We start from the raw sequence: 26,665 nt of genomic DNA on the forward strand, positions 1-26,665 counted from the left end.
CAGTGGTTAAGATTGCACTTCCATTGCAGGGGGCGTGGCTTCGATCCCTGGTTGGGGAACTAAGATTCTGCATCCCACATAGGGCGGCCAAAAATAAATAAATAAATAATAATTTTTAAAATAAATAATGATAATCAGCCTTAATCTGTTGGAAAAATTATTTTTCATTTTTCAGACAAAATGGTTCAATCATTCTTTTAAGAAACAGTTTCTTTTAAGAAATGCTAGAGGCTGTACTATTGTACTGTTGTTCCTGCCTGTTAAGGAGTAGGAATACCTAGATGACTATAAAACATTTCTGCCACCCAAGAACTTAGTAGTTTAACAGATAAGCACAAAAATATTCACAAGATAACAACACAGAAAGCTGTCATTCTTAAAGGAGTTGATTTTTTAACATACTCATTAAGCTTACCTTCCTTTTCTGTAATAAAACTACTTTGCCATATATCAGTCAGATGTCAGGCTAGAGCATCACCAGCATGAACAAAGTTTTAGTGCACTTTTCTGAGCAGCAGGTCTGTTTATGTTGAAGAAGTTTGTTTGTTTTTTTTTAAAGAAAAAATTGAATTAATTTAAGTTTGGCTCTTCTTTATATTGCAGACTCTTGTTTCTGCTGATTATATGTTTAAATGTCATTATATTAAAAAGTTCTCTTCTGAATTACTGCTATCCTTGAAGTTTACAAGTATGTTGAAAAGTTGGTTTGGGGGTTCTTTGGTTAGTTAATTAAAAGGTAGAGCTATTCCAGTGTTCCAGCTATGTGTTTATGAATTATTAACTCTGCTTTTTAATTAGTCTTACCAGGTATGGTGGAAGGATAATAGGAACCATTTATTGTGGGCTTCATAAGCCAAAGACTTGTAACAGAGTCCAATCATTATTCCTTAAAACACTTGTTTAACATACTTGATATTAACTCTTCTATAAGTGGGTATACAGAGGATCCAAGAAGTTAAGTGGTTTATATAACATAGTGAGATGTGGGGACTCAGCTTTCTCCAATTCCAAAGCTGGGTTTTCACCACATCATGGTAGAGAGATAGCATGGTACGGTAATTAAGGGCACCAGCGTTATAGCCTGGGTTTGAACCTCTGCATTGCCACTTACAGCTTTGAGACCTTGGTGGAGTTTTCGTAAGATTTCTGCCTTTTTCTTTCTCTGTTAAATGGGGATAATAGTACCTTCTCATAGGGTTTCTGTGGTAAACAAATGAAATAATATTTGTAAAGTTTTTAATACAATGCCTGCCCATTGTAAGCACTTCATAATTGTCAAGTAAATTGTTTGAAATTGTCTTTAATGAACATCCTTTTACCAGTTGAGTGAAATTCTGTGAAATCTGAACAGATTGTTGGACGTGGACTTTTTGGGTTTTTGTTTTTCCTTTTCTAGGTATTTTCTGTTGACTTCTCTTGTTTATTTGAATCAGGATCCAGGTCCCACACACTGTAGTTGACTGATATTCTTTCAAGCCTCTTAGTTTGTATGTTTCTTCTGATTTTTTCCTTGCACTTTGTTGAAGAAACCGGGTCATTTGTCCTGCAGTTTCCCACATTCTAGATTTTCCTGATTTCCTGTAAATTGGTAGTTTTTTTTTCTGGTTTGTTCAGTGATTCTCATCTGTATCATTTTCTCACAATTTCTCTATTGAGCAGCATAGAATAATTGTATGAGTTATTTATCCTCCTTCAGTATGCTTGTAAAATGGAGTGTTCGGTTTGGTCCTGTGCCCAATTCAGTGACTTTTCTAGGTAGTTTGTTTCCTGTCCTTTTTTTTTCTACATAGTATATATTTGTTGTATTATAAAATTGAGTTAAGTATGCTGGGTTTGTAGTGGTTTTGTTTTCTTGTTTTGGTTACTAGTGAATGGTTTCCTCAGCGTATTTGGTCTGAAAATTTTTCAAAACTGCATTTTTTTTTCCTGTTGTTTATCCCCCCCACCCCCCAACTATTTATAAGCATTTTATTCTTAACACTTATGGAGTACTCACTATAGACCAGACACTTGTTTTTTTTATTTTCCCTAGGAAAAATATCCAGGCACTATTCTTAACACTTTGCATATATTCACTCATTTAATCAACTTTCCAACAATCTCCAAATTACAGGTAATGATTTGAAGCAAAAAGAGGTGCCCAGTGTTGTGTATGGAAAATTTTAGAGGCTCTGGATGACATTGATTTCCTGGAGAGAGGATTTACTTTTCTGTTGGCAGCTACATAAAGTATGGGAATTGATCCAAAAAAAAAAAAAAAAAAGGTGAAGTGACTTCTCCACTCCAAAGTCACACAGCTAGTACATGGCAGAGCCAACTAGATCCAGAGTCTGCTCTTCTAACTTAAAAGTAATGTTTGGATTAGAAGCACAGTTTATTCTTGAGAAGAGATTTTTAGATATGCTTGTAAGTAAAATGTGCTTGAAGTAAAACGTATGTTTTGTAATATAGTAGTCACTACTATTAAATGTTTCAATTATAAAAGTATAGTTTTTTAAATGTGACAAATAGCCTATTTACTTATATTCATAGGAAATTGAAGCCTTTCAGAGTCAGCATAGCTGCAGATATTTGATAAAAGTTGTCACTACTTGAATGGCTTGTCTGTAGTGTAGTTGATACAGTGACTTTTTGATTTTGGGGCGGGGGTGGGGGGGTGGGCATGCCACTCGGCTTGTGGGATTTTAGTTTCCTAACCAGGGATTGAACCCGGGCCCTCCGCATTGAGAGCATGGAGTCCTAACCACTGGACTGCCCGGGAAGTCCCAGATAGTAGTGACTTTTGGAGCAAATACTATAAAAAACATTTTTGCTGTTTTTAAAATCTTATAGTTTCAGATACTTTTAATAAATCTAATCCACTTAGTTATATGAAACTTACAGCCAGAATTTAATGTGTCAGATTGCATCAGGTGATAAATGTACTCTTGTAACATACTATGCTTATTTGGAACTGTTGTGATTTAAGTAAATTCCATTTCTGTTAGTGGGATAGTATATAGGTATGGTTGCAGCAGGTGCTTGTCCCCTTTAAATGACAAAATATTGGAAAGGCAATAACTACCTGAGAAAGTTTATAAATTTTAGTCTTCAAAAATTTTATACTTTGTGAAATTAGCTTCAGGAAATGTTTTTTGAAACTGAATTCATTTTCAAAATGTTTTTTGAAACAATATTGCCTTTCTGTGAATCTTAGTGGGAGAGGAAGCTGGAAAGGACATGTAACTCGTAACTTGTATGCATGCACACATATACTTTCTGCCCCTGGTAGCTGTGACCCAAGCTGTGCCTATCAAATACACTTGACTGGGGACTTGAATCTGGAGTGAGAGAGATACAAAGGAGCAAGGACAGTTTAGAATTAATTCTATTGTCTGGTGGCAGTGGCAGAGCTAGCTAGTGGGCAGTTTCCTGAGAGACTGTTCCTGTGATGTGACCTTGGTTGGTGGTTTTGACTGCTTAGCTTTACTTGAATTTTTACAGGTTTGCCAAATCATTCATTTTTTGAACTCCCAATATCCTGCTGATAAATTTCCTTTTCTGCTTAATCTACCTAAATACAGTTTATTTTTTTCAACCAAGGACCCTGATTTGTAAAATTGACTAATATAATTTGCTCCTTGGAAAAGATTTAGTTACTGCCTCTGTTTAGGGTGATCTAACTCATGAAGTAAAAAAAACTTCCATGAGTGTCTTTTTTAAAGACAAACTTAGAGAAGAATTTTTCCTTTTATCCACTCCCAATTCTTAAAAGCAGTAGTTCTCAACCTTTTAAAATATATCTGGGGTAAGGCCTGAGCACCATTAGTTTATTAAAGTTCCCCATGTAATTCTGTCTTTAAGTAATTCTTTTATTATTACAAAAACAGTGTTGTGATGTGTAGATAGAGTGTACAGGTATGCAAAAATAAAAACCTGACATTCCTATCATTCAGAAGTCACCACTGTTAACAACTTTTGGTGCATTTTTTCCCCAGATCTTTCTCTAAGCACATATGTGTAGGTTTTTATTTTTATTTTACTAAAATGAGATCAGTTTACAACTTGGCTTTTTTTGCTCAGTGATGCCCACAGTCCATGTTCATTTCCTCTAGTATGCAGGTTCTATTATTCAAATTTCCCCAGCTGATCCAGAAAAATGTTTGTTACCACTGGCTATCCAAACTGTTGATAGTATCTAAACTAGGACTTTTTCACATATAACACTTTGTTTTGGGAATTCCCTGGCAGTCCAGTGGTTAGGACTCAGTGCTTTCACTGCGTGGCCCGGACTCAATCCCTGGTTGGGGAACTAAGATCCCGCAAGCCTTGCAGCAATCAATCAATCCCACTTTGTTTAATTTCTTTATGTCTTTTTTTTTTTTTTTTTTTGGCTGCTTTGGGTCTTCGTTGATGCGCGCGGGCTTTCTCTAGTTGCAGTGAGCAGGGGCTACTCTTCGTTGAGGTGCGCAGGCTTCTCATTGCGGTGGCTTCTCTTGTTGTGGAGCATGGCCTCTAGGTGCACAGGCTTCAGTAGTTGTGGCTCGCGGGTTCTAGAGCGCGGGCTCAGTAGTTGTGGTGCACGGGCTTAGTTACTCCACAGCATGTGGGATCTTCCCAGACCAGGGTTCAAACCCGTGTCCCCTGCATTGGCAGGTGGATTCTTAACCACTGTGCCACCAGGGAAGCCCTCTTTTTGTCTCTTTAATCTAGCTTAGTACTTATTTTTCAGTGACACTGACTTTGAGACTGGACTGGTTGTCCTGAGAATGCTTCTGTACAGTTGCATTCTTGTGGTATCTCTTAGCTCGTTTCTTTCGTTCATGTATTTTTCTCTAAAGTTTACAGCTAAAAGCTTGATGGATTTATATCTAAATACTTTGTCGAGAATACATCCTAGCTCTATCTCATTTTGCATCATGTTATAAAGCACATAATACCTGGTTGACCTACTTTAGTAATGCTAAGGTTGATCCTTGGATTAAGGTGGTGATAGCTGGGTCCATACATTAAACAGTAAGATTTCCCCCCTTGCAACAAGAAGTTAATTTGGATGGTGCTACTTTGTACTGCGTTCCCAGTTTCTTATCAATCACTGGCCTAATTTTTTTAAAGACAGCTTTATTGAGATAGAATTTACATAACATAAAATTCACCCACTTTACATGTACAATTTAATGTTTTTTTGTTTTTTGTTTTTTAGTTTATTCACAAAGGTGTACAACCATTGCTGCTGTCTAGTTTTAGAACATTTTCATCACCCCAAAAAGAAATTCCATAACCGTTAGCACTCACCTCCTCAACCCTAGGCAGCCACTAATCTCCTTTCTGTCTCTGTGGATTTGCCTATTCTGGACATTACCTATAAATATAATTATACGGTATGTGGTCTTTTGTGTCTGGCTTCCTTCACTTAGCATAATGCTTTTAATGTTCATACCTGTTGTGATATGTTTCAGTACTTTTTTTTGCCGTATAATATTTTGTTGTATGGTTATACCACATTTTGTTTTTCCATTCATCAGTTGATGGGCATTTGGATTGTTACCTCTTTGCAGCTGTTATTTATTTTTTATTTTTTTGCAGCTGTTATTAATAATGCTGCTGGGACTTACCTGGTGGCACAGTGGTTAAGACTCCGTGCTCCCAATGCAGGGGGCCCAGGTTCGATCCCTGGTCAGGGAACTAGATCCCTTGTGCCACAAGGAAGATCCCGCGTGCCGCAACTAAGACACAGTGCAGCCAAATAAATAAATTTTAAAAAAATAATGCTGCTGTGAACATTCATGTCTAAGTTTTTGTGTGGATATATGTTTACATCTTTCTTGGATCTTTCTAGGAGTAGAATTGCTGGGTCATAGGGTTAACTGTTTAACTTTTTAAGAAACTATTTTCTGAAGTGACCCTATCATTATACATTCCCACCAGTAGTCAGTGTATGATGGTGTCATTTTCTCCACATCCTCAGCAGCACCTGTTATTGTCTGCCTTTTGATTATAACCATCCTAGTGGGTGTGAAATGGTATCTTATTATGGTTTTGATTTGCATTTCCCTCATGGCTGATGATGTTAAGCATCTTTTCCTGTACTTACTGGTCTCTTGTGTATCTTGAGAGAAGTATCTATTCCTTTGCCCACTTTATTCATTTATTTATTTATTTATTTATTATTGCTGCTTTGGGTCTTCGTTCCTGCACGTGGGCTTTCTCTAGTTGCCGTGAGCGGGGGCTACTCTTCATTGCGGTACGCGGGCGTCTCATTGTGGTGGCTTCTGTTGTTGCTGAGCGCGGGCTCTAGGCACGTGGGCTTCAGTAGTTGTGGCTCGCGGGCTCTAGAGCGCAGGCTCAGTAGCTGTGACGCACGGGCTTTGTTGCTCCGCGGCATGTGGGATCTTCCTGGACCAGGGCTTGAACCCGTGTCCCCTTCATCAGCAGGTGGATTCTTAACCACTGCACCACCAGGGAAGTCCCTTTGCCCACTTTTTAATTGGGTTATCTTTTTATTATTGAGTTGTACAGGTTCTTTTTTTCTTTTAATTGAGTTGTAATCGACATACATCTTATTAGTTTCAGGTGTATATGATAATAATTTGATAATTATAGCATATATTGCAAAATAATCAACACAGTAAGTCTTGTTAACATCTGTCACCATATAGTTACAGAAATTTTTTTTCTTGTGATGAAAACTTTTAAGATCTCCTCTCAGCAACTTTGAAATATGCACTACAGTATAATTAACTGTAGTCACCATGTTACACCTTACATCCTCATAGCTTATTTATTTTATAACCGGGAGTTTGTACCTTTTGACCCCCTTCACCTATTTGGCCCACCCCACCCCGCCTCTGGCAACCACCACTCTCTTCTCTGTATATGAGCTTGGTGTTTTTTTAGATTGCACGTATAAATGAGATCATATGGTGTTTGTCTTTCTCTGTCTTATTTCACTTAGCATAGTACCCTCAAGGTTCATCCATATTATTGCAAATGGCAAGAATTCATTCTTTCTTATGGCTGAATAATATTCCAGTGTGTGTGTGTGTGTGTGTGTGTGTGTGTGTATGTATGTGTACATACACACCACATTTTCTTTATCCATTTATCCATCAGTGGACACTTCCTATATCTTGGCTATTGTAATAATGTTTCAGTGAACGTGGGAGTGCATATATCTTTTCAAGTTAGTATTTTCCTTTGGTTTGGATAAACACCCTGAAGTGGAATTGCTGGATTATATGTTAATTCTATTTTTAAATTTTTGAGAAACCTCCATACTGTTTTTCATAGTGGCTGCACCAATTTACATTCACGCCAACAGTGCACAGGGGTTCCCTTTTCTCTGCATCCTCGCCAGTACTTATTTCTTGTCTTTTTGATAATAGCTATTCTAACAGGTGTGAGGTGATATCTCATTGTGATTTTATTTTGAATACAGTTACCTTATCAGGTATACAATGTGCAGATCTTTTCTCTCAGTGTGGGTTGTCCTTTCACTTCCTTCATGGTGTCCTTTGGAGCACAAATGTTTTATTTTGATGATGAAGTCTAATTTACCATTGCCTAACCTAAAATCACTCTTGTGTTTACTTCTAGCTCTTACACTAAGGCCTTTGATCCACTTGGAGTTAATTTTTGTGTGTGGTGTAAGATATGGTCCACATTCATTGTTGTTGCGAGTGGACATCCAGTGATCGTGGCACCATCTTTTGAAAAGAAAGACCATTTTTTCCCCATTGATATATCTCGGCTTCTTTGTTGAAAATCAGTTGGCCATACTTACTAGTTTTATTTTTGGATTCTTGGTTCTGCTCCAGTAATCTCTATGTTTGTCCTTATGTCAGTATGCAGAATTGAAGCCCTTTATATATTCCTTTTTAATTGCATGTCTTTGTGTCTTTCATCCTGAATTTGGTATTGATAATACGCTTGCATTTTTAAATAATTTTGTTTTATATGACTATATCTCAAAACTATCTAATATTGTTACTCATTTGTTAAAACCTTGTATAGTTTTTAATTTTTACAACTTTTTTTACAACTATTTTATTCTACTTTGTGAGAGTTACCCATTTTGCTTATACATATCTCTAATTATTTCCTGCTGTACAGCATTGTACACATACACCACAATTTAATCAGTCTATTGGTGGACATTTGGGTAATTTAGTTTTTTGTCTACTATATACAGTTCTGTAGCAAACATTCTTATATATTTTGTCTTACCTTCATGTGTGATTAAGATTGGTGGGTCACAGCAGTCCCACTACTGGGCATATACCCTGAGAAAACCATAATTCAAAAAGAGTTATGTACCACAATGTTCATTGCAGCGCTAGTTACAATAGCCAGGACATGGAAGCAACCTAAGTGTCCATCAACAGATGAATGAATAAAGAAGATGTGGCACATATATACAATGGAATATTACTCAGCCATAAAAAGAAACGAAATTGAGTTATTTATAGTGAGGTGGATGGACCTAGAGTCTGTCATACAGAGTGAAGTAAGTCAGAGAAAAACAAATACCATATGCTAACACATATATATGGAATCTAAAAAACAAAAAATGGTTCTGAAGAACCTAGGGGCAGGACAGGAGTAAAGATGCAGACGTAGAGAATGGACTTGAGGACACGGGGATGGGGAAGGGTAAGCTGGGACAAAGTGAGAGAGTGGCATTGACATATATATACTACCAAATGTAAAATAGATAGCTAGTGGGAAGCAGCCACATAGCACAGGGAGATCAGCTCAGTGCTTTGTGACCACCTAGAGGGGTGGGATAAGAAAGGTGGGAGGGACATGCAAGAGGGAGGGGATATGGGGATATATGTGTACGTATAGCTGATTCACTTTGTTATACAGCAGAAACTAACACAACATTGTAAAGCAATTATACTCCAATAAAGATGTTAAAAAAAAATTCAGAAAACAAAGAAGAAAGATTGGTGGGTCATGGCGGTTTCACAGCTTGAACTTTGTAATTTGTCAAACTGTTTTCCAAAATGGTTGTGTAAGTTTACGCTCACACCAGCAATATATGAGGATTCCCTGTTGCTTTATATTTTTATCAGCACTTGATAGTTTCAGGATTTGTTTTTGCCAGTTTGGTGGGTGTGGAATAGTATCTCATAATTTTACTCAGGTTTTAAAAGTATGTATGAGTTTATGAGTGATTCAGAGTAATATTAAGTGTTTTCTTAATAGAAAGAATTGTAGTGGAAGAAATCTTAAAGGTATATTATGTCCTCTTTTGGTTCATTGAAAGACATCAAATTTCATAGCCTTTAGAAGTTCTTAGGTACAAATTAATCTCCTGAAATTAAAATAAATAACAAGGTAGAATATGGCTTTGGGCTCTTTTCTGTGATGAAGTATCAGTGTGAAGGTTAAAAATAAACTAAGCAAGGCACCAGTAACCCTGGAGTTCTCCTTATTGAGGACTTGGGAGGGAAACTGATGCGCAGTTAGGAAACGAGTATAGATTACTGTAGGGTTCCTCCGTCCTTTAGAGGCAGTGAAAGTGATAGACATAGTAATATTCTTTTCAAATCATGAGATTTGGAAAGGAAATTTTAGGGCCAGTGAATATCTGAATTTATCCAGAGTTAATAATCTTGGACTCTGCAGTTAAAGGAATAAGGAATGTTCAAGGAGAGCTCTTAGGAACAGTTAAAGGAGATACTAATTGATAGAGTTGTCAACATCTCTTAAAGAAATTATTACTTGGGACTTCCCTGGTGGTGCAGTGGTTAAGAATCTGCCTGCCAGTGCAGGGGACACGGGTTCAGTCCCTGGTCCAAGAAGAGCCCACATGCCACGGAGCAACTAAGCCCATGCGCCACAACTACTCAGCCTGCGCTCTAGAGCCCATGCACCACAACTACTGAGCCCACGTGCTCTAGGGCCCGTGCTGTGCAGCAAGGGAAGCCACCGCAATGAGAAGCCTGCGCACCGCAACGAAAAGTAGCCCCCACTCACCACAACTAGAGAAAGTCCGCGTGCAGCAACGAAGACCCAACGCAGCCAAAAATAAATAAAATTTAGGGGAAAAAAAAAGAAAGAAAAGAAAAGAAATTATTACTTAATGGTCATCCTGTCTGTAGTAAGAGATTACCCCATTTGCTATTAATTTAATCCCTACCAAGCATAGGGGAAATAAATATGTAAACAGGTAAATATAATGCATTGTGATGGATGCTTGAGTATAGGTATGTGCATGATATAATGCTTCTTGAAGTAGAAATTCCATGTGAGAACTAAAGACCTGAAAATGAATGAGGTGGTGAAGAGATTCCAAGGAAACAAAAGTGCTGCATCAAAGCGTTTAGGTAGCCGTTATATTTACAGAGCCAAAGAAAAGAGTCAGAAAAGAATTAATCAAGGGTAAGAAGATCACCAGGATATCTTGATGCAATGGTTACCACTCTTGTTGCTCCCTGACAAAGATTATACCGGCCCTTTGTGAATATTATCAGTATAAGGATGCCAACTTTCCTCTTTCCCCTCCTTCCTTCCTTCCAAACATGAGTTGTCCTTTTTCTCAAGATTTTCTTTTACGGCATTATTACCTTTTCTCGTATGAAATGATAGTATTAGGATTTTTTTTTTTAATGTTCTACTTATCCAAATAAAATTGCCAACCTGTATCAGCCCTTGAAACATATTTTGAAATTTTATAGTTGATGCAGTCCAAGTCTGCAAACTACTGCTCTAATGATGTAATGTCATGGAAACCAGGAGAAGGGTTTTAAGATAGGACTGGCCCAGGAACATGTAAACGGTGTAAGCTATCGTGGGTGGTGATTCATAAGTTACTAACCTTTAAGAGTATATTGGTCAGGGTTCTTTGTTGTAGAAAACTAAAATGTTTAAAAGCATGGTTTTGTGTGTTCTTCAACCGCAACCAGCTTCATGGGTGATGAACGGCATAAGCAACGGTTGGATTTAACTGAGGTGGGACTTTTGGGAGTTGGGTACAGGTCATGGAGAGAAGAGCCAGAGTTGAGGGAGTTACAGTGATGGACTGAGTAATTTAAACTACAGAACTCTGCAGACTAGTCTCACTTTAAATTCATGATAACTTACAAGTGTGAACCCTTATTGTGCTGGGAAACTATGATATCTCCTTTTTCATTAACTGCAGCTCCCATTTCGTACCCTAACTCTCCTCAAACCTGTAACTCCCTCCCTTCCCTCACCTACCCATTATTACTCTTAGCTGAAGACTTTTTACTTTGAGAAGATTAAAGCAATCAGAATAGACATTCTAAGCTCTCATTGCAGCAGTACTCAGGTACTCTGCCTTCCCAACTGACACCATAAACGAAGTATGTGCAAACCTACTGAAAGCTGATCTCTGCTGATGCATCAGATCCCTCTCCTCTTCATCTCCTTAAGAACATTGTTTCAGCAGTTTTCTGCATCATCAACTGCTTCAGGTTTTTCTTCTTTACTGGGTCATTCCCATCAGTGTACCAAAAGTAGTTCTTTCTTTTGACCACACATCTCCTTCTAGCCACTACCCCATTTCTTGGTTCTGTAGCAACACGCTTCAAAAGAATTTTCTGTACTTGCAGTCTGCAATTCCTTCCTTTTAAACCCCCCGAACCAGGCTCTCACTATTGCCCTTATCCAACATGGTCACTGAGAACTTCCATGTTGCTAAATCCAGTGGTCAGTTCTCAGTCTTCCATCTCATTTAATGGCCTTTGATATAGCCGGTCATTCCTACTTTCTTGAAATACATTTCTGCTGCTTAGCTTGAGTCCCCACACTCTCTTTAAAGTTATAATACACCAAAGTTCCTCTCTGTCTACATTCATTTCTTTGGTGATCTCATCTAGGTCCATGGATTTAAATGAAGTTTCTATTTCTAGTGTATACCTCTACCATGAACTGTTGATTCATATCTGGCTGCCTACTTAACATCTCCACTTAGATGTCTGATAGGCACTGAAAAGTTAACATGTTCGAAAAGAGTTTCTTCGTCATTATTTGTGGAATCTACAAATTAGTAGAATTCCTAAGAGTTTAGCAAAATGGCTTGATATGATTTATACCAATAGTAAACAGTATTATCATTTAAAGGAAATAACACAATTGCATAAAATATATAAAATATTTAGGAGTAAGCCTATGAAAAAAGGTACATAAGGTCGTTAGGGAGAAATATTTTAAACTTTATTCGAAGATGTTAAAGAATACCTAAGTCGGATATTGACCATGCTTATGATTTAGAAGATTTATCATAAAAATATTCTCCTGTATTGATCTAGATGGGTTCATTGGTATTCCAAGCAGTGTCATAACAGCCTCCTATCCCCAGTTTGACGTGCTTGTTTTATATTTTATATGAACGGGCAGAGTGCCAAAATAGCCAAGGCCTTTAAGGTGTATGTTTGTGGGGAGGCTTTGCCATACTATATATCAAGATATTATTATAAAGCCATAATTTAGTTAAGACACACATGGTTGTAGCATAGGAATAGACAAATAGACCAAGGGAACAGAAGTCTGGAAACAGACCCGTACGTATATAGAAACAATTTATAATTGAGCTGGCCTTTTGGGCAGGGGGGGTGTGGCTTATAGGGTCTCAGTTCCTCGACCAGGGATTGCACCCGGGCCACGGCAGTGAAAGCCCGGAATCCTAACCACTAGGCCACCAGGGAACTCCCTGAGCTGGCTTTATAAATCAGTGGAGAAAGAATGGTTTGGGACAATTAGTTACTCACGTGGTAAAAAAATGAAATTGGACCTGGACCTCATACCGGATACAAATCAGTTCCAACTGATTGATGTCTTAAATGTGAAAAGCAAAACTATAAAACTAAGAAGATAATATAGGTAACTTCTTTGAACCTTGGAGAAGAAAGGCTTATATACATTAGATGCAAAAATACGCATCATAGGTACTTCCCTGGCGGTCCAGTGGTTAAGACGCCGCGCTTCTACTGCAGGGGGCACGGGTTCGATCCTTGGTTGGGGAACTAAAATCCCACATGCTACGTGATGCAGCCGGAAAAAAAAAATCATAAAGGGAAATGATCAACAGCTTTGACTACATTTTAAAAAAAATTTTATTGGAGTGTAGTTGATTTACAATGTTGTGTTAGTTTCAGGTGTATCGACTACATTTAAAGTAAGAACTTGTGTTCATCAAAAAAAAAAAAAACGACGGGGACTTCCCTAGTGGTCCAGTGGGTAAAACACCATGCTCCCAATGCAGGGGGCAGGGCCCAGGTTTGATTCCCTGGTCGGGGAACTAGATCCTGCATGCCGCAACTAAGACCAGGCGCAGCCTAAATAAAATAAACTAATTAATTAATTAATATTAAAAATGTTTTTTTAAAAAAGCCATGAAGTTGGAAAAGATATTTGCAACACTATAATCAGAGGATTGGGGTCTATTGTATTCTCTTACTTCAGATAAGGAAAAGATCAGCTACCAAAAGAATGGTAAAATGATAAGAATAGATGTTTTACCAAAAAACGAAACACAAAGAGATGATAAATAGATTAAATGATGCAAACAAAGACTGCATTAAGTCATCATTTTATACCCACCAGCAGAGCAAAGAATAACTGCCAGTCTGGCCATACCTAACTTTGTGAGGGTGTGGAGCAGATGGAAATCTAAAAATAACCACTGCTGGTGGTATAAACTGGTGACCTGATTGGAAAGCAATATGGCATTACCTTGTGAAGTTGAAGATGTAGTACCTATTAGTCAGCAATTCCTTCATTTATTTATGCATTCATTCAGCAAATATTTATTGAGTACCAACTATACAAGACTGTTCCTTGTGCCTTGGTTCAATGGGAGACAGTTAAAAATAAATTATATAGGTGATCATTGCTATAGGAAAATGTTACTTAACAGAATGAAAATAGTTCAATATCATGTCACTTCCTGTTTTTCAGTTTTATGGATATAAGTTCCAAAAATGCTACGTACGGTTTTTTACATCAGTGCCACTCAGTTCTTTGAATCCTTTTAGAGTTACTTACCAAAAATCATTAATCAATCCATCATCAAAACTTATTTTTATGATCTATTAGCTGAGAACTAGGTTACATCCTTTTTCAATTCTGTGGTATACACAGATTGTAAACTACCTAATTTATGAGATGATGTTACCTAGTCATTGAATTTCTCACTTTATAGGCGATATGCCAAAAGCCTTTATCAAAGAAGGCTTATCAAATGACTAAATTATATCTATTACTCTTGTATTTAAAGGCACTTTTTTTATGGAGCCAAAATTAAACAAGATTGGCTAAAAATTAGACACTGCATATTTTGGGGTTTTCCCACAGGTTATTTAAAAAAATATTAGAGCCAAACCTCAGTGGCATTATTAGAGGTAACTTTTGAATTGTTGTATGTAGTGTAGATGGAATAGAAATTTCATTTCATGGTTGAAGGTTATGCTTTTGACAGAATTAAAATGGCATGTCAACATCTGAGAGGGAGAAATTATTTGAATTGAAAGAAGTTTTTTTGTTTGTTTTGTTTTTGTTTTGCTGTTTATAAGTTTAGGCCATTATATCCTAGATTGCATTTCAAGAACATTTGTATTACCTAATATGTAGATGTAGGTGTTCTGTTTTTAAGAGTGCAATTTATTTTGCTAGGAACTTTTTTTTAAGCAGTAGAACTAAAGAGTTCGTAAATTAATCAAATATAAGTAGATGGTAGGAATGAGTAAATGTGCAGTGAAATACTGATGTATGATAGTGCACAAATGAATATGGATTTATAGTATCAAATCTCTCAGCAAAAGTTAATTAAAATGTTTCTTCATGTCTTGAATAACTATTCAACAGAATGTAAGTCCCAACATATGTGTATTCAAAGATGTAGTGTTGATCTCTTGGAAGTAAATTTTTAGGACCTTTTCACCCTCAACAGCTTGGAATCGTGCAAAGCATGTAGCTGGGACACACATTCTTAATGCAGCTAGGACATGATCTTAGGCACAAGTGAATGAGTCCTCACTGAGCTTCACAATAGATTGGTATCTCCCAAAATGCTTTACCAGGAACATTGCTATGATTCTGTCACCTAGGTGAAATAATGCTCTGTACCTTACCCACATCCTCTGTGCTGTCATCATACTTGCTTACAGAAGTATTCTTTGATGTTAGTAAGGGGACCAGAAAGTGAGGTTGTTAAACAAAAATTGTCATCACTCCTGTCACCACATTCTATAATGAGAACACTCCGACATGAATGAAAAGACTTGTAATTTTTCTTCTTAATCCACTTGGGGTAGCACACCATAGTAAGATGGGTGAGAAGGAGAAGGGCACTTATGAACCCATCCATGGGAAAGAAGAATTAACACGATGTCTTGACCGCAGGTGCCTTCTTATGCAGATCAGTTTCAGAGAAGCGAGCATATGGAAGTAGAAGGTAGGGAAGTTCCTTTCAAACTCTATGTCCACTTACCCCTTTTAGCCAAGATCAGTTGGTATAAGCCTGATAACGTTTTGCAGAAAGAACCTCTTGTGGCTTCTTTGCATTCTTTCCCTTGGCTAGCTGTGGATATGACAGCTCCTTGGAACTTCATGGCTCAGCAGTACATGTTCTGAATTATTTTTCCCTATGATGGAGTTGGATTTATGGTCATGTTTTTTAAGGTATTGTCATGGCTAAGGACATGAGATTGCAGTTTTATTAAGATCAGGAACCATGTACATACTAGCCACATTCTATTGTAGTTTTTTTTCTTACCACAGAAGGGTTTAATTTTTCAAGTCTTTCAGTTTTGCCTGGAAGCCAGCCAGTCTTGGCTAATACAGGTAAACAAATAATGAGAGAAATACAAAAAGAAAGGCAAAAAAAAAAAAATGTGTGTGTAAATTAACATCCCTCTTTAGTTTCTTGCTCCATAAAATTTTAAGGAATTTGTTCTACTTTTCTAACTATTGGTATCATTTCATGACTAGAGAGTAACAACCACAGTGTAATTCAGAAAGCAGTGAAGAAAACTTGTGTTCCAGGCCTCACCCAGCTGCTTATTAGATGTGTTACCTTGGATAAGTCCCTTAACATATTATAGCCTGCCTCAGCTTTTTTTTAATCTCTGAAATGGAGGGCTAACCCAGTGTCAGTGGGAGGAAGGAAGGAAGGATAAAATGTATGTTAGGAGTTGCACAGATCAGTGTTTTAATTAAGAATTCTCCCAGAATAGGACTAAATAACCCATCTGGCTTTGTATTGTTTTACCCACTCTTTGATTAAGAATCAATAAAATAGTAATGTGCTCGTTTTTATATTTGTTGGTTTATTAATCTTCAACATGTGAAGTAGCACAACTTTCATTTTAGAGGTAAAGAACCTGGGAGTTACCCATCAAATTTTGGAATTAAAAGGACAGATCAGTGTTCTTTGGAGTTGTGGGAGGAAATTAAATTTGCTGTGGATTGAGAAATTAATGGGGGAGTGAGAAAATGAAGACACTAGGAGTACACTGCTCTCTGTGGAAGTTTTGTTAAGACTGAAGGGAGGGGGACTTCCCTGGTGGTACAGTGGTTAAGAATCCGCCTGCCAATGCAGGGCATATGGGTTCGAGCCCTGGTACGGGAAGATCCAACATGCCATGAAGCAGCTAAGCCCGTGTGTCACAACTACTGAGCCTGTGCTCTAGAGCCCGTGAGCCACAACTACTGAGCTCGCGTGCCACAACTACTGAGGCCACACACCTAGAGCCTGTGCTCAACAACAAAAGAAGCCACTGCAATGAGAAGCCTGCACACCGCAATGAAGAGTAGCCCCCGCTCGCCACAACTAGAGAAAGCCCGCGCACAACAACAAAGACCCAAGGCAGCCAAAAATTGAAAATAAATAAATAAATAAAAACTAATTGTAAAAAAAAAAAAAAAGCTGAAAGGAAATGAACCTAAATACCTAGAAGGATATTCAGACTTGAGGAAGGGGTTTTGTTTTAAGTCAGAGGAGAAGTGGGTGTGGTTTTTTTGTTAATTGAGTGAAACCAGTGTAGATAGAGGTTGGAGTTACCAGGAGTAGTAGCTGGTGACACCATTGGACTGTGGAGAAAATGAAAGTTAATGAGATCATGAACACATGTGGAGTGGTAATGGGAGCCTGAAGTAGAGGAGATTGAGGTAAGGTCCCTGGCAGGGACATCCTCTCTAGCAGCTTAATTACAAGGTATAAAACTAGACCATGGGGGCTTCCCTGGTGGCGCAGTGGTTGAGAATCCGCCTGCCAATGCAGGGGACACAGGTTCGAGCCCTGGTCTGGGAAGATCCCACATGCCGCGGAGCGACTGGGCCCGTGAGCCACAACTACTGAGCCTGCGCTCCGCAACAAGAGAGGCCATGATAGTGAGAGGCCCGCGCACCGTGATGAAGAGTGGCCCCCACTTGCCACAACTCGAGAGAGCCCTCGCACAGAAGCGAAGACCCAACACAGCCAAAAATAAATAAATAAATTTTTTTAAAAATGTACTTAAAAAAAAATTAAAAAAAAAAAACTAGACCATGTTGTGAAGTATCTTGTAGATTGCTGGGTATATGTGGAGTAGCCAGGAAGTCATAGGATTTGTAAAGCTAAGATACTTGACAGATGTTTATGAATGAATGGTTGGATCAAGTATTCAAATAGGCAGTTCTGATACACATGTGCAGGAAGAGAGCAAAAGCACTTAGATAAAACCTGAAAAAGAATGGATGATGTAGAACATTGTTTATATTTAATATTGACTGTTTATATTGACTTAACAACTGCTTTATAATACTGTTTTTAATTGTAGCAAAATACATATAAGATTTACCACTGTAACCATTTTTTTTTTTTTTTTTAATAAATTTATTTATTTATTTATTTATTTTTGGCTGTGTTGGGTCTTCGTTTCCGTGCGAGGGCCTCCTCTAGCTGCGGCGAGCGGGGGCCACTCCTCATCGCGGTGCGCGGGCCTCTCAGCGTCGCGGCCTCTCTTGTTGCGGAGCGCAGGCTCCAGACGCGCAGGCTCAGCAGCCGTGGCGCACGGGCCCAGCCGCTCCGCGGCATGTGGGATCCTCCCAGACCAGGGCTCGAACCCGTGTCCCCTGCATTGGCAGGCAGACTCTCAACCACTGCGCCACCAGGGAAGCCCTGTAACCATTTTTAAGTGTACAGTTTGGTGGCATTAAGTACACTCACAGCGTTATGCAACCATCATCACTGTCCAGAACTTTTTCATTATCCCAAACATAAACCTCGAATGCATTAAGCAGCCACACTTCCCCCCAGCCCCTAATCTGTTCTCTATGGGTTGGATATTTCATATAAATGGAATCATGTAATATGTGTTGTTTTGTATATTTGGCATCTTTCACTTAGCTTAATGCTTCCAAGGGTCATCCTTGTTGTAGCATGTATCAGTACTTCATTCCTTTTTATAGCTGAATAATATTCTATTGTATGGATATACCATATTTTGCTTATCTGTTCATCTGTTGATGGGCATTTGAGTTGCTTCTTCTTGTGGCTATTGTGAATAAAGCTGCTGTGAACATTCACTTACATGTGTTTTCATTTCTCTTGGCTGTATACCTAGGAATAGAAATGTTAGATCGTATGCTAACTCTGTGTTTAACTTTTTGAGGAACCACCAACTGTTTTCCACAGCATCTGCACCATTTTATATTTCTACCAGCAATGTATGAGGGTTACAGTTTCTCTGCATTCTTGCTTTATCATAATTTGTAAAAATTAGTTCATTAAACCTTTGAATCCTTACTGAGTGCAAGGCACCATGCTAGATGCTATGTGAATTTCAAAGAAGGGCAAGGCAAGATTTTCTAGAAGCAACAGGTTTGGGGCCTGCTGGGAGTTAGAATCAACATTTATAACTGTCCTGGAAGGAGCAAGTGTTAAGTGCTCCTTAACACTTAATTTGAAGGCACAATTAAGGTACCTTGAGGATTTCAGAGAGGGAGTTTACTTGTGGGGAAAGGTTTATTTCTTGACTATCAGAACAAGAAACTTAAATCCTATTCTGTAGGAAGCCAGAAAACTTCTGAGCAGGATAGTGATATAATTTGAACCTGGACTCTGGAAGAGAAATCTAGCAGCCAAGAGTAGAGGCTGAGGTAGAGGGTGGAAGAGACTAGTAGTGCCTGTGAAACCAGTGTTTTGTTTATATATATATATATATATATATATATATATATATATATATAAGTTTTTTATTATTTATGTATTTATTTATTTATGGCTGCGTTGGGTCTTCGTTGCTGTGCATGGGCTTTCTCTAGTTGTGGCAAGCAGGGGCTACTCTTTGTTGCTGTTCTGGGGCTTTTCATTGCGATAGCTTCTCTTGTTGCAGAGCACGGGCTCTAGGCGCGCGGGCTTCAGTAGTTGTGGCTCGTGGGCTCTAGAGCGCAGGCTCAGTACTTGTGGCACACGGGCTTAGTTGCTCCGCGGCATGTGGGATCTTCCCGGACCAGGGATCAAACCCGTGTCCCCTGCATTGGCAGGTGGATTCTTAACCACTGCGCCACCAGGGAAGTCCCGTGAGTTTGTTTCTTATTAATCTTTTTCAAAAGAATTATCGTTTTTAAACATCTTCTCTATTTTTTCTGACCTTTTCTTCTCTCCTTTCTGTTTCTTTAGATTTGCTTTGTTGCTCTCTTCCCATCATAATAAAAATGTTGGGAAAAGAGCAATAAAGATCAGTTTGGTTTTAGTCTTTTTTTTTTTTTAAGTTTTTAAAGCTTATTTTCTATTAAGTATTGCTGTAGCTGTTACAGTGCAAATTTATTCATAGGGGTTTTTGTCATTCTGTTTAAGGATTTTGAATTTTTCTTTATCAGTGTATCATTTCTCTCACAGTAAGAAATCTGACTCCCATTTTTCCTTAATATTTCTTACTTTTTGATCAAATCCCAGTATGTAACCAGCCTCCATTTATCACCTCTTCCCTTGCATGTGTTCCTTCCTAACCACATCTAAGTTGTAACAACTGTGCAAGGCACCTTGCTGCGTGGAAGCCCTCAACCTATTTGGCTGTGTCCCTCTGCCAGGGTGTCCTCCTCATTCCACTTGAGGCTCTCACACTCTGCATTGGGCTGCCCTCGTACTGGGACACTCACCTTACATTGCCTAATGAGGTCTGACATCCCGCACAGGACTGCTGCCATACACACATTTCGCTATCCTTCCACCCCGTGTAGGCACCCTGGTTATGCCCCAGCACCCTGCTCTGGCCTTGAGCTCCCCCTTTGAGGACTTTACCTTGCCTGACCTCACCTAGTGGCTTTGGACAGGATTTCTTCAAGAAGGGGAAGGAGAGCGGGCACTGCAAGAGAAAGTCGTTTCCTGATTTAACGTAGCATAGTTAGAGAACATAGACTGTTTTCTTCTTTGGAACTAATTGAGATTTCTTTTAACTAGTATAAGGTCAGTTTTTAAAACTATTCCATGTGCGCTGAAGGAATATATATACTCTGCATGGTTGATATGTATATATATATATGTATGTATTATAAGTATATAAAAAAATGTAGAGAACAAGTGAATAGTCATATACCCATCATTCAGCTTAATAAGGTATTACAGATACAATTGAAGCCCTCCGGAACTTTTTTTTGATTCCTTTCCCATTGTTTCCCCAAAGAGGTATTTACTATTCTGAATTTAGTATTTCTTAAACATGAATTAATTATATGAGAAATACTCTGTAAACTAGAATTTACCAGTGTACACCAGAATTGCCCACAGATGCAAGCATTCTCTCATATCAGAAAACTTTCTAGGGACTTCCCTGGTGGTCCAGTGGTTAAGAATCCGCCTTCCAATGCAGGGGACACGGGTTTGATCCCTGGTCGGGGAACTAAGATCCCACATGCCACGGGGCAACTAATCCTGTGTGCTGCAACTACTGAGCCCGCTCTGGAGCCGGTGCGCCACAGCGAAGAGCCCGCACACTGCAATGAAAGATCCCACATGCCGCAGTGAAGATCCTGCGTGCAGCAACTAAGACCTGACGCAGCCAAATAAATAAATATTTTTTTAAAAATCTATTACTAAAAAGAAAGAAAGAAAACTTCCTAGCCTTTGGAACAATGTTGGGAATTTGCCAAAGAAGTATTTGTGTCATCTCTTACTGCATATTTTAAGTCAGAGCATAAGCACTTAAGTCTCTTAATTGATAAGTAGGTATCTAAAAATATGTAAATACATGAGGAATGCTATGACGGATGTCTTGTTTTTAAGCATCTGGCTGTGGTTAGTACTAAACAATTAGATAGTTGACTGTGGTAATAAACCAGTAAGTTATGACTCTTTGACCACTTATGGCAAGCTATTCCATATATGAGAGAAAATCTAACAGACTCTAATTTACATGTCTGAATTACCTTTGATAGCTAACTGGAGAAATTGTTATTTAAAAAGTATATTTTTTCAGATGACTTTTTAAAATCCTTTAAAAATCTTTAAAATAATTTTAGCCAGTTATGTTGTTGCTATAGTTGGTGACACATTAAATTAATGTCTAAATTGGACTTAAGAGTTTTGTCTCCTAGACCTTTGTCTCCAAGATCGATCATTTGACCATGTCTCACTTTAGCATTTATATATAGTAATTTTGCTTCTTGTGATATATGTTGTTTTGTTTTTTCATTTATAGTGATAGATTCCTGTGGCCTTTAAAATGATTGAATAACGATGGACATGGATGCAAAGTGACTTCTTTACCTGAAGCAGAAGATTCTTATTACCTTCCATTAACTCAGTTTAGGCTTCAAGAAGGGGCAGAACGAGTGAAATACAGAAAACTGAAGAGAAGAAAACCTTACTTTGGAACTTTCTCCATGACTGTTCCTTAAGCCCTATCTTTCTACTTATTTTAATTTTGCTGTGGATTTATAAATAGTGAAGACCAAAGAAATAGAAGAAACATTTGAGAGCTTTATACCAAGAAATTTGCCTTGAGAGCTGCTATTCTTCGGAGGGAAAAGCATATCAAGTTCCTGTCTGATTTTTTTTGTTTTTAAACAGGTTTCTTATGTCCTTAGATTTTGAAGGATAAGTCAAGTATAAATACATACCTGCACACTATTTTTAGCAGCTGTGTAAGAATAATGAGATTTGTAAATTAAGGGCTTTGAAAGTAATGTGGATGTTTTGCTACTAGAGTTGACTACTCAGAAGATCTTTTATAGCTCTTCAGTGTTTTATTTTTGATCTATCACTTCAATGACATTATTTGCCCAAACAAAAGTCCATCTGTCTTTCTAAGCTATGACCTTTTTGTGAACAGTGTTTGCATTCAATGTGCAAATGTCCATGTATTATCTATTTAAGCAACATCATAGGGCCATCACTCAAGGAAGTTGAATGAGGTGAACATTGATATAGCTCCTTCCCCTTCCCCCTATTTTTAAATGTAACAAATACTTTTTATGTTCCCCTCCCCCTTCCCCTTTCCCCTTTCCCCTTTTGGAAACGTGTCAGGATCTAGATAGTTTAAGATGAGCAGTTGAGGGGACTGAGAAATTGATCCACACAGAGCCTGGCTTCTTTGTGCTTCATCATAAGGTGTGCTGACGGCCAGCCTAATTTTAAGTACCCTTTTAACAAGAGAACCTTGTGGAAATCCAGCTGGCAGACTCAAGGAGTTCAGGAAACAGGACCACAGAGGTTACGCTCTGGGGTGAGTATTCTCCTGTGTCTAACTTGGAAGAAGACTGTGTATGTATATGTATCATGGAAAATATTTACTGCTTTCTTATGTATTATACTTTGGAGACTATCAGTGGGGTGGTTTGGAGACACCAACAGATGGATCTCTCAGGAAAACTGATTCTAACTGGTGTTTGAAGAAATTAATGTGAACTAAATAGAAAAACTCTTGAGAGGTTGTATCCTCCTTCTCTATCTAGGAAGATCTTTTCTGCTGCCTGAAGTTACCTGAAGCAGATTAATCTTTTTTCATAAGTATCTATAGTTTTAAATAGTTGTTTATTCTTAAGGTTCTTCTGCTATAACACAAGAATTCATTAGCTTCTGTCATATAACCTTCCAGGTCTGTGACCCACTTTTCTGTTTGTGTTTTTCATGGTTATATATTCACAGACTGTTGTTTTTGTTTAGAACTTCTCTGATGTATGGGGCCTGATGAGTACTCTAGAAAGGCTCAGAGAGCAAGTCTTTCTGTAAAAGGGGGACCTTAAAGTAATCACAGACTCTTTACTTGATATCAGGTTCTTGCAAGAATAAGTGATTTCAGTTTTCTCATTTTCAGATCCTGGCCATGAGGTTGGATGCCTCACCTTGTTGAAAAGAGACACTGGACCTAAATGGCGCAGCATGACTTTGTTCCTGCTTGGCTAAATTTCTCAACACCACAGTCAGCTAAGGTACTGTTCTCCATTCTAGTAATTATCCAAATACCAGTTCTTTTCATGCCCATCTTGTCTGTGGCCTCTGTTTTACAGTCTAGTTGTTTTCTTGTGTATTCAGCCTTGCCTGGGGATTTTACATACATTTTCAATAAACTTAACTATCTTTCTTTTAATAGGGTATAAATAATTAGGCAGTGCAAGTCAGTGTGTACCCTGCTACTGCCAGGTGTCCTGTTTATTTCATTACATGTTAAGCTTTTCTCATCGTGTGGCACACTTAAGACTTCATATATTAGCTGCGGGAACACTTCAGTTTGGGGGGAAATGGATCTTCAGGATGAATGCACATTTGTCTAAAGTAGTAGATGAGTAGGAAAAAAGATAGACAGTGATTGACTGACTACTACATGGCTCTCAGATTAAATCCTAGAAATTCTTTTTTAGAGACAATAATCTACTTAATGATTTCAGGGAAAATGTATGTTGCATTAAGGATAAAGACAAATGGAATATATTATTGATAAAGGAAACCTTTGGGAAGCTAGTAAACTTAAAACTGCTTCCCATTTTGCCAACTAATAGAGGAGGGAGAAAGTTGATAGGTAGTCTCAGAAAAAAGAGCATACCTTCCCTATTTTTAGATGTGTATTTTGGGAAGATGTTCCTGGTCTGTCTAGACCCACAACCCTTTGCTCTAATCTTCATTTTGAATTGCCCTTGTGAAATTCCCCAAATCTCATAATTGACATAATCTGACCCAAGCGTTGGGGGTGGTGGGCCTGAGGGATTCGGTGTGGGATCCTAGGAAAGCGTTTAAAAGTATGCACATCTTGGGGCTTCCCTGGTGGCTCAGTGGTTGAGAGTCTGCCTGCCAATGCAGGGGACGTGGGTTCGAGCCCTGGTCTGGGAGGATCCCGCGTGCCGTGGAGCAGCTAGGCCCGTGAGCCACAATTGCTGAGCCTGCGCGTCTGGAGCCTGTGCTCTGCAACAAGAGAGGCCGCGGTGGTGTGAGGCCCGCGCACCGCGGTGAAGAGTGGCCCCCGCTTTCCACAACTAGAGAAGGCCCTAGCACAGAAATGAAGACCCAACATAGCAATCACTCAGTCAATCAATAAATCAATAAATCTTTTTAAAAAAAAAAAAGTATGCACATCTTATACCTGCAAAGGATAATTGATTTAGCACAGTGAACAATTGATGTAGCACAATGAACTCAGTAAAAAGAATTAGAAAATATGATTTAAATATTTCCATTTTACAATAAGCAAATTTGTGTGGTATTAGCATAAGGATAGACAGATAAAGCAATGGAATAGGATAGACAATTCAAAAATAGTCCTATACATATAGTCAGTCGATTTTTGACCAAAGTGCCAAGGTAATTCAATGCAGAAGTGATAGTCTTTTTAACAAGTGGTTCTAGAACTGGGTATCTATGTGGGGGTGGGAGGGAGAGCCTCAACCTTTACTTCATATCATACATAAAAATTAACTTGAAATGGATTATAACCTAAATTAAAGAGCTGAAATCCATAAAACTTTCAGAAGAAAGAAGAAAATCTTTGTAACCCACTAGAATGGCTGAAATAAAAAAGACTGACAGACCACGCGTTGGTGAGGTTATTAATAATAAGGAAATAGATGTGAAGATGTCTCTGCCCCAACCTATAGTTCTCCTGTAAGCCCTTGTCAAATGTATCCATACTTTTCATGGTTTTTTTAGACTTTGGTTTCTATCATATGAGACTAAAGACTGTTATAGAATGCAACTATTTGGAATAGGAAGGGACATCAGAATTCATCTATAATAGTGTTTCTCAAAGTGCTGCTTTTTAGTTGTGTAACCTCAGAGACTTATTCTCCCTGACCTCTTTCCTCATATGGAAATAGTAAAATAGGGATGATGCCAAATTATAGTCTTGTTATGAGTATTAATGTTTGGAAATAAGTGTTTTATAAAACTATAAAAACTCCTGTGGGGTTGTTAATGGCCTGCCAAGGTGGGATTTAACTGTTCCTTTCTCTTCTGTTCGAGAGTAATTTACACAAATAATAAATCTATTTAGAGCAAGCATCTTGCTTTTCCTTTCAAGATTAACAACATTTTTAAGTGTAAAGTTTTGGAGCTTATTCTTTTGGATATTGACAGGGTTTTTTTCCCCTCTTTCATGCAAATAATTGAAGTAGCTGCTTTTTCTCCCTATTAATTCAGTTAATGATTGACTATGTAACATAGGGCTTCTCTAACTCAGAGGACTGCAGTACCCTTAACTGTGTCCCATATGCTCAAAATAGGGGCTTCTGCCATCAATATTACCTGTTTTCTAAAAACCCGATGCAAAACTTAAGATGCTGAAAGAGACTGATATGTACTTACCTGTTTGCTTCTCTGTACTTTATCATCTTAGTCACCTACAGCCACCTTCGAAAAACACGGAGAGCACCTGCCCCGAGGAGATGGTAGATTTGGAGTAAGCCGTCGTCGACATAATTCCTCTGATGGCTTTTTTAACAATGGACCTCTACGAACGACAGGAGGTAAGACATACCCAACTTCCATGACTCTATATAAGCTACTCAGAGCAAGCCCAAGCTGAGGGTGCATGTCCATAATCTTGGAATAATGATCTTTTGTAAACATAATACTCAATTAGGTCCTCCTGTAGTCATTACTCAACTATATTGGCTTTCTAAGTCTAACATTCTTAGGTTCTCTTAAGTCATTTATTCAGTTGAAGAACTCATACAGAAATTACATTAAAACAGAAAGTTGTATCTTGTGCCTTTTTTGTACGTGGACTTACTCTTTTATTAAAAAGGTCCCCCGAAAGGCTTTGGCAATACCTTAAATTATATCAGGAAGCATCTGGCCCAGTTGTTTCTGAATTTTCAGGAAGCAAAGACTCTAGTGTGTTACTTTTCCTTACTATTTCAGATTCCTGGCACCAGCCCTCCCTGTTCCGGCACGATTCCGTGGACTCTGGTGTCTCTAAGGGAGCATATGCTGGAATCACAGGGAGCCTATCTGGTTGGCACGGCTCTTCCCGAGGTCACGATGGCATGAGCCAGCGTAGTGGGGGTGGCACAGGGAACCATCGCCACTGGAATGGCAGCTTCCACTCCCGGAAAGGCTGTGCCTTTCAGGAAAAGCCACCTACAGAGATTAGGGAAGAGAAGAAAGATGATAAGGTGGAAAAGTTGCAGTTTGAAGAAGACGACTTTGTAAGTATGAAGATTTAGTTGTATACCTAAAACCTGACAAATGATTCTTATATATAAAACTGTGTTAGTAATGAGAACATTTCAGAAAGTACTAAAA

At 38.4% G+C, this 26,665-nt stretch overlaps 1 protein-coding gene across 4 annotated transcripts in view; it reads left to right on the plus strand.

Moving 5' to 3' along the window:
* GPBP1L1 (GC-rich promoter binding protein 1 like 1) overlaps positions 1–26,665 on the plus strand; it is a 56,557-nt gene that overhangs the window by 4,520 nt on the left and 25,372 nt on the right. For all 4 annotated transcript variants that reach the window (XM_082454614.1, XM_082454613.1, XM_082454615.1 and 1 more), the window contains exons 2-5: positions 21,630–22,655; positions 23,247–23,361; positions 25,755–25,884; positions 26,282–26,568. In XM_082454614.1, the coding sequence (XP_082310740.1) occupies positions 23,302–23,361; positions 25,755–25,884; positions 26,282–26,568 (477 nt within the window). In that variant the 5' untranslated portion in view covers positions 21,630–22,655; positions 23,247–23,301. The remainder of the gene's footprint in view (positions 1–21,629; positions 22,656–23,246; positions 23,362–25,754; positions 25,885–26,281; positions 26,569–26,665) is intronic.

The sequence above is a fragment of the Balaenoptera physalus genome (assembly GCF_965194825.1).
Source record: "Balaenoptera physalus genome assembly, chromosome: 1".
In the NCBI taxonomy this organism is placed as follows: Eukaryota; Metazoa; Chordata; class Mammalia; order Artiodactyla; family Balaenopteridae; genus Balaenoptera; species Balaenoptera physalus.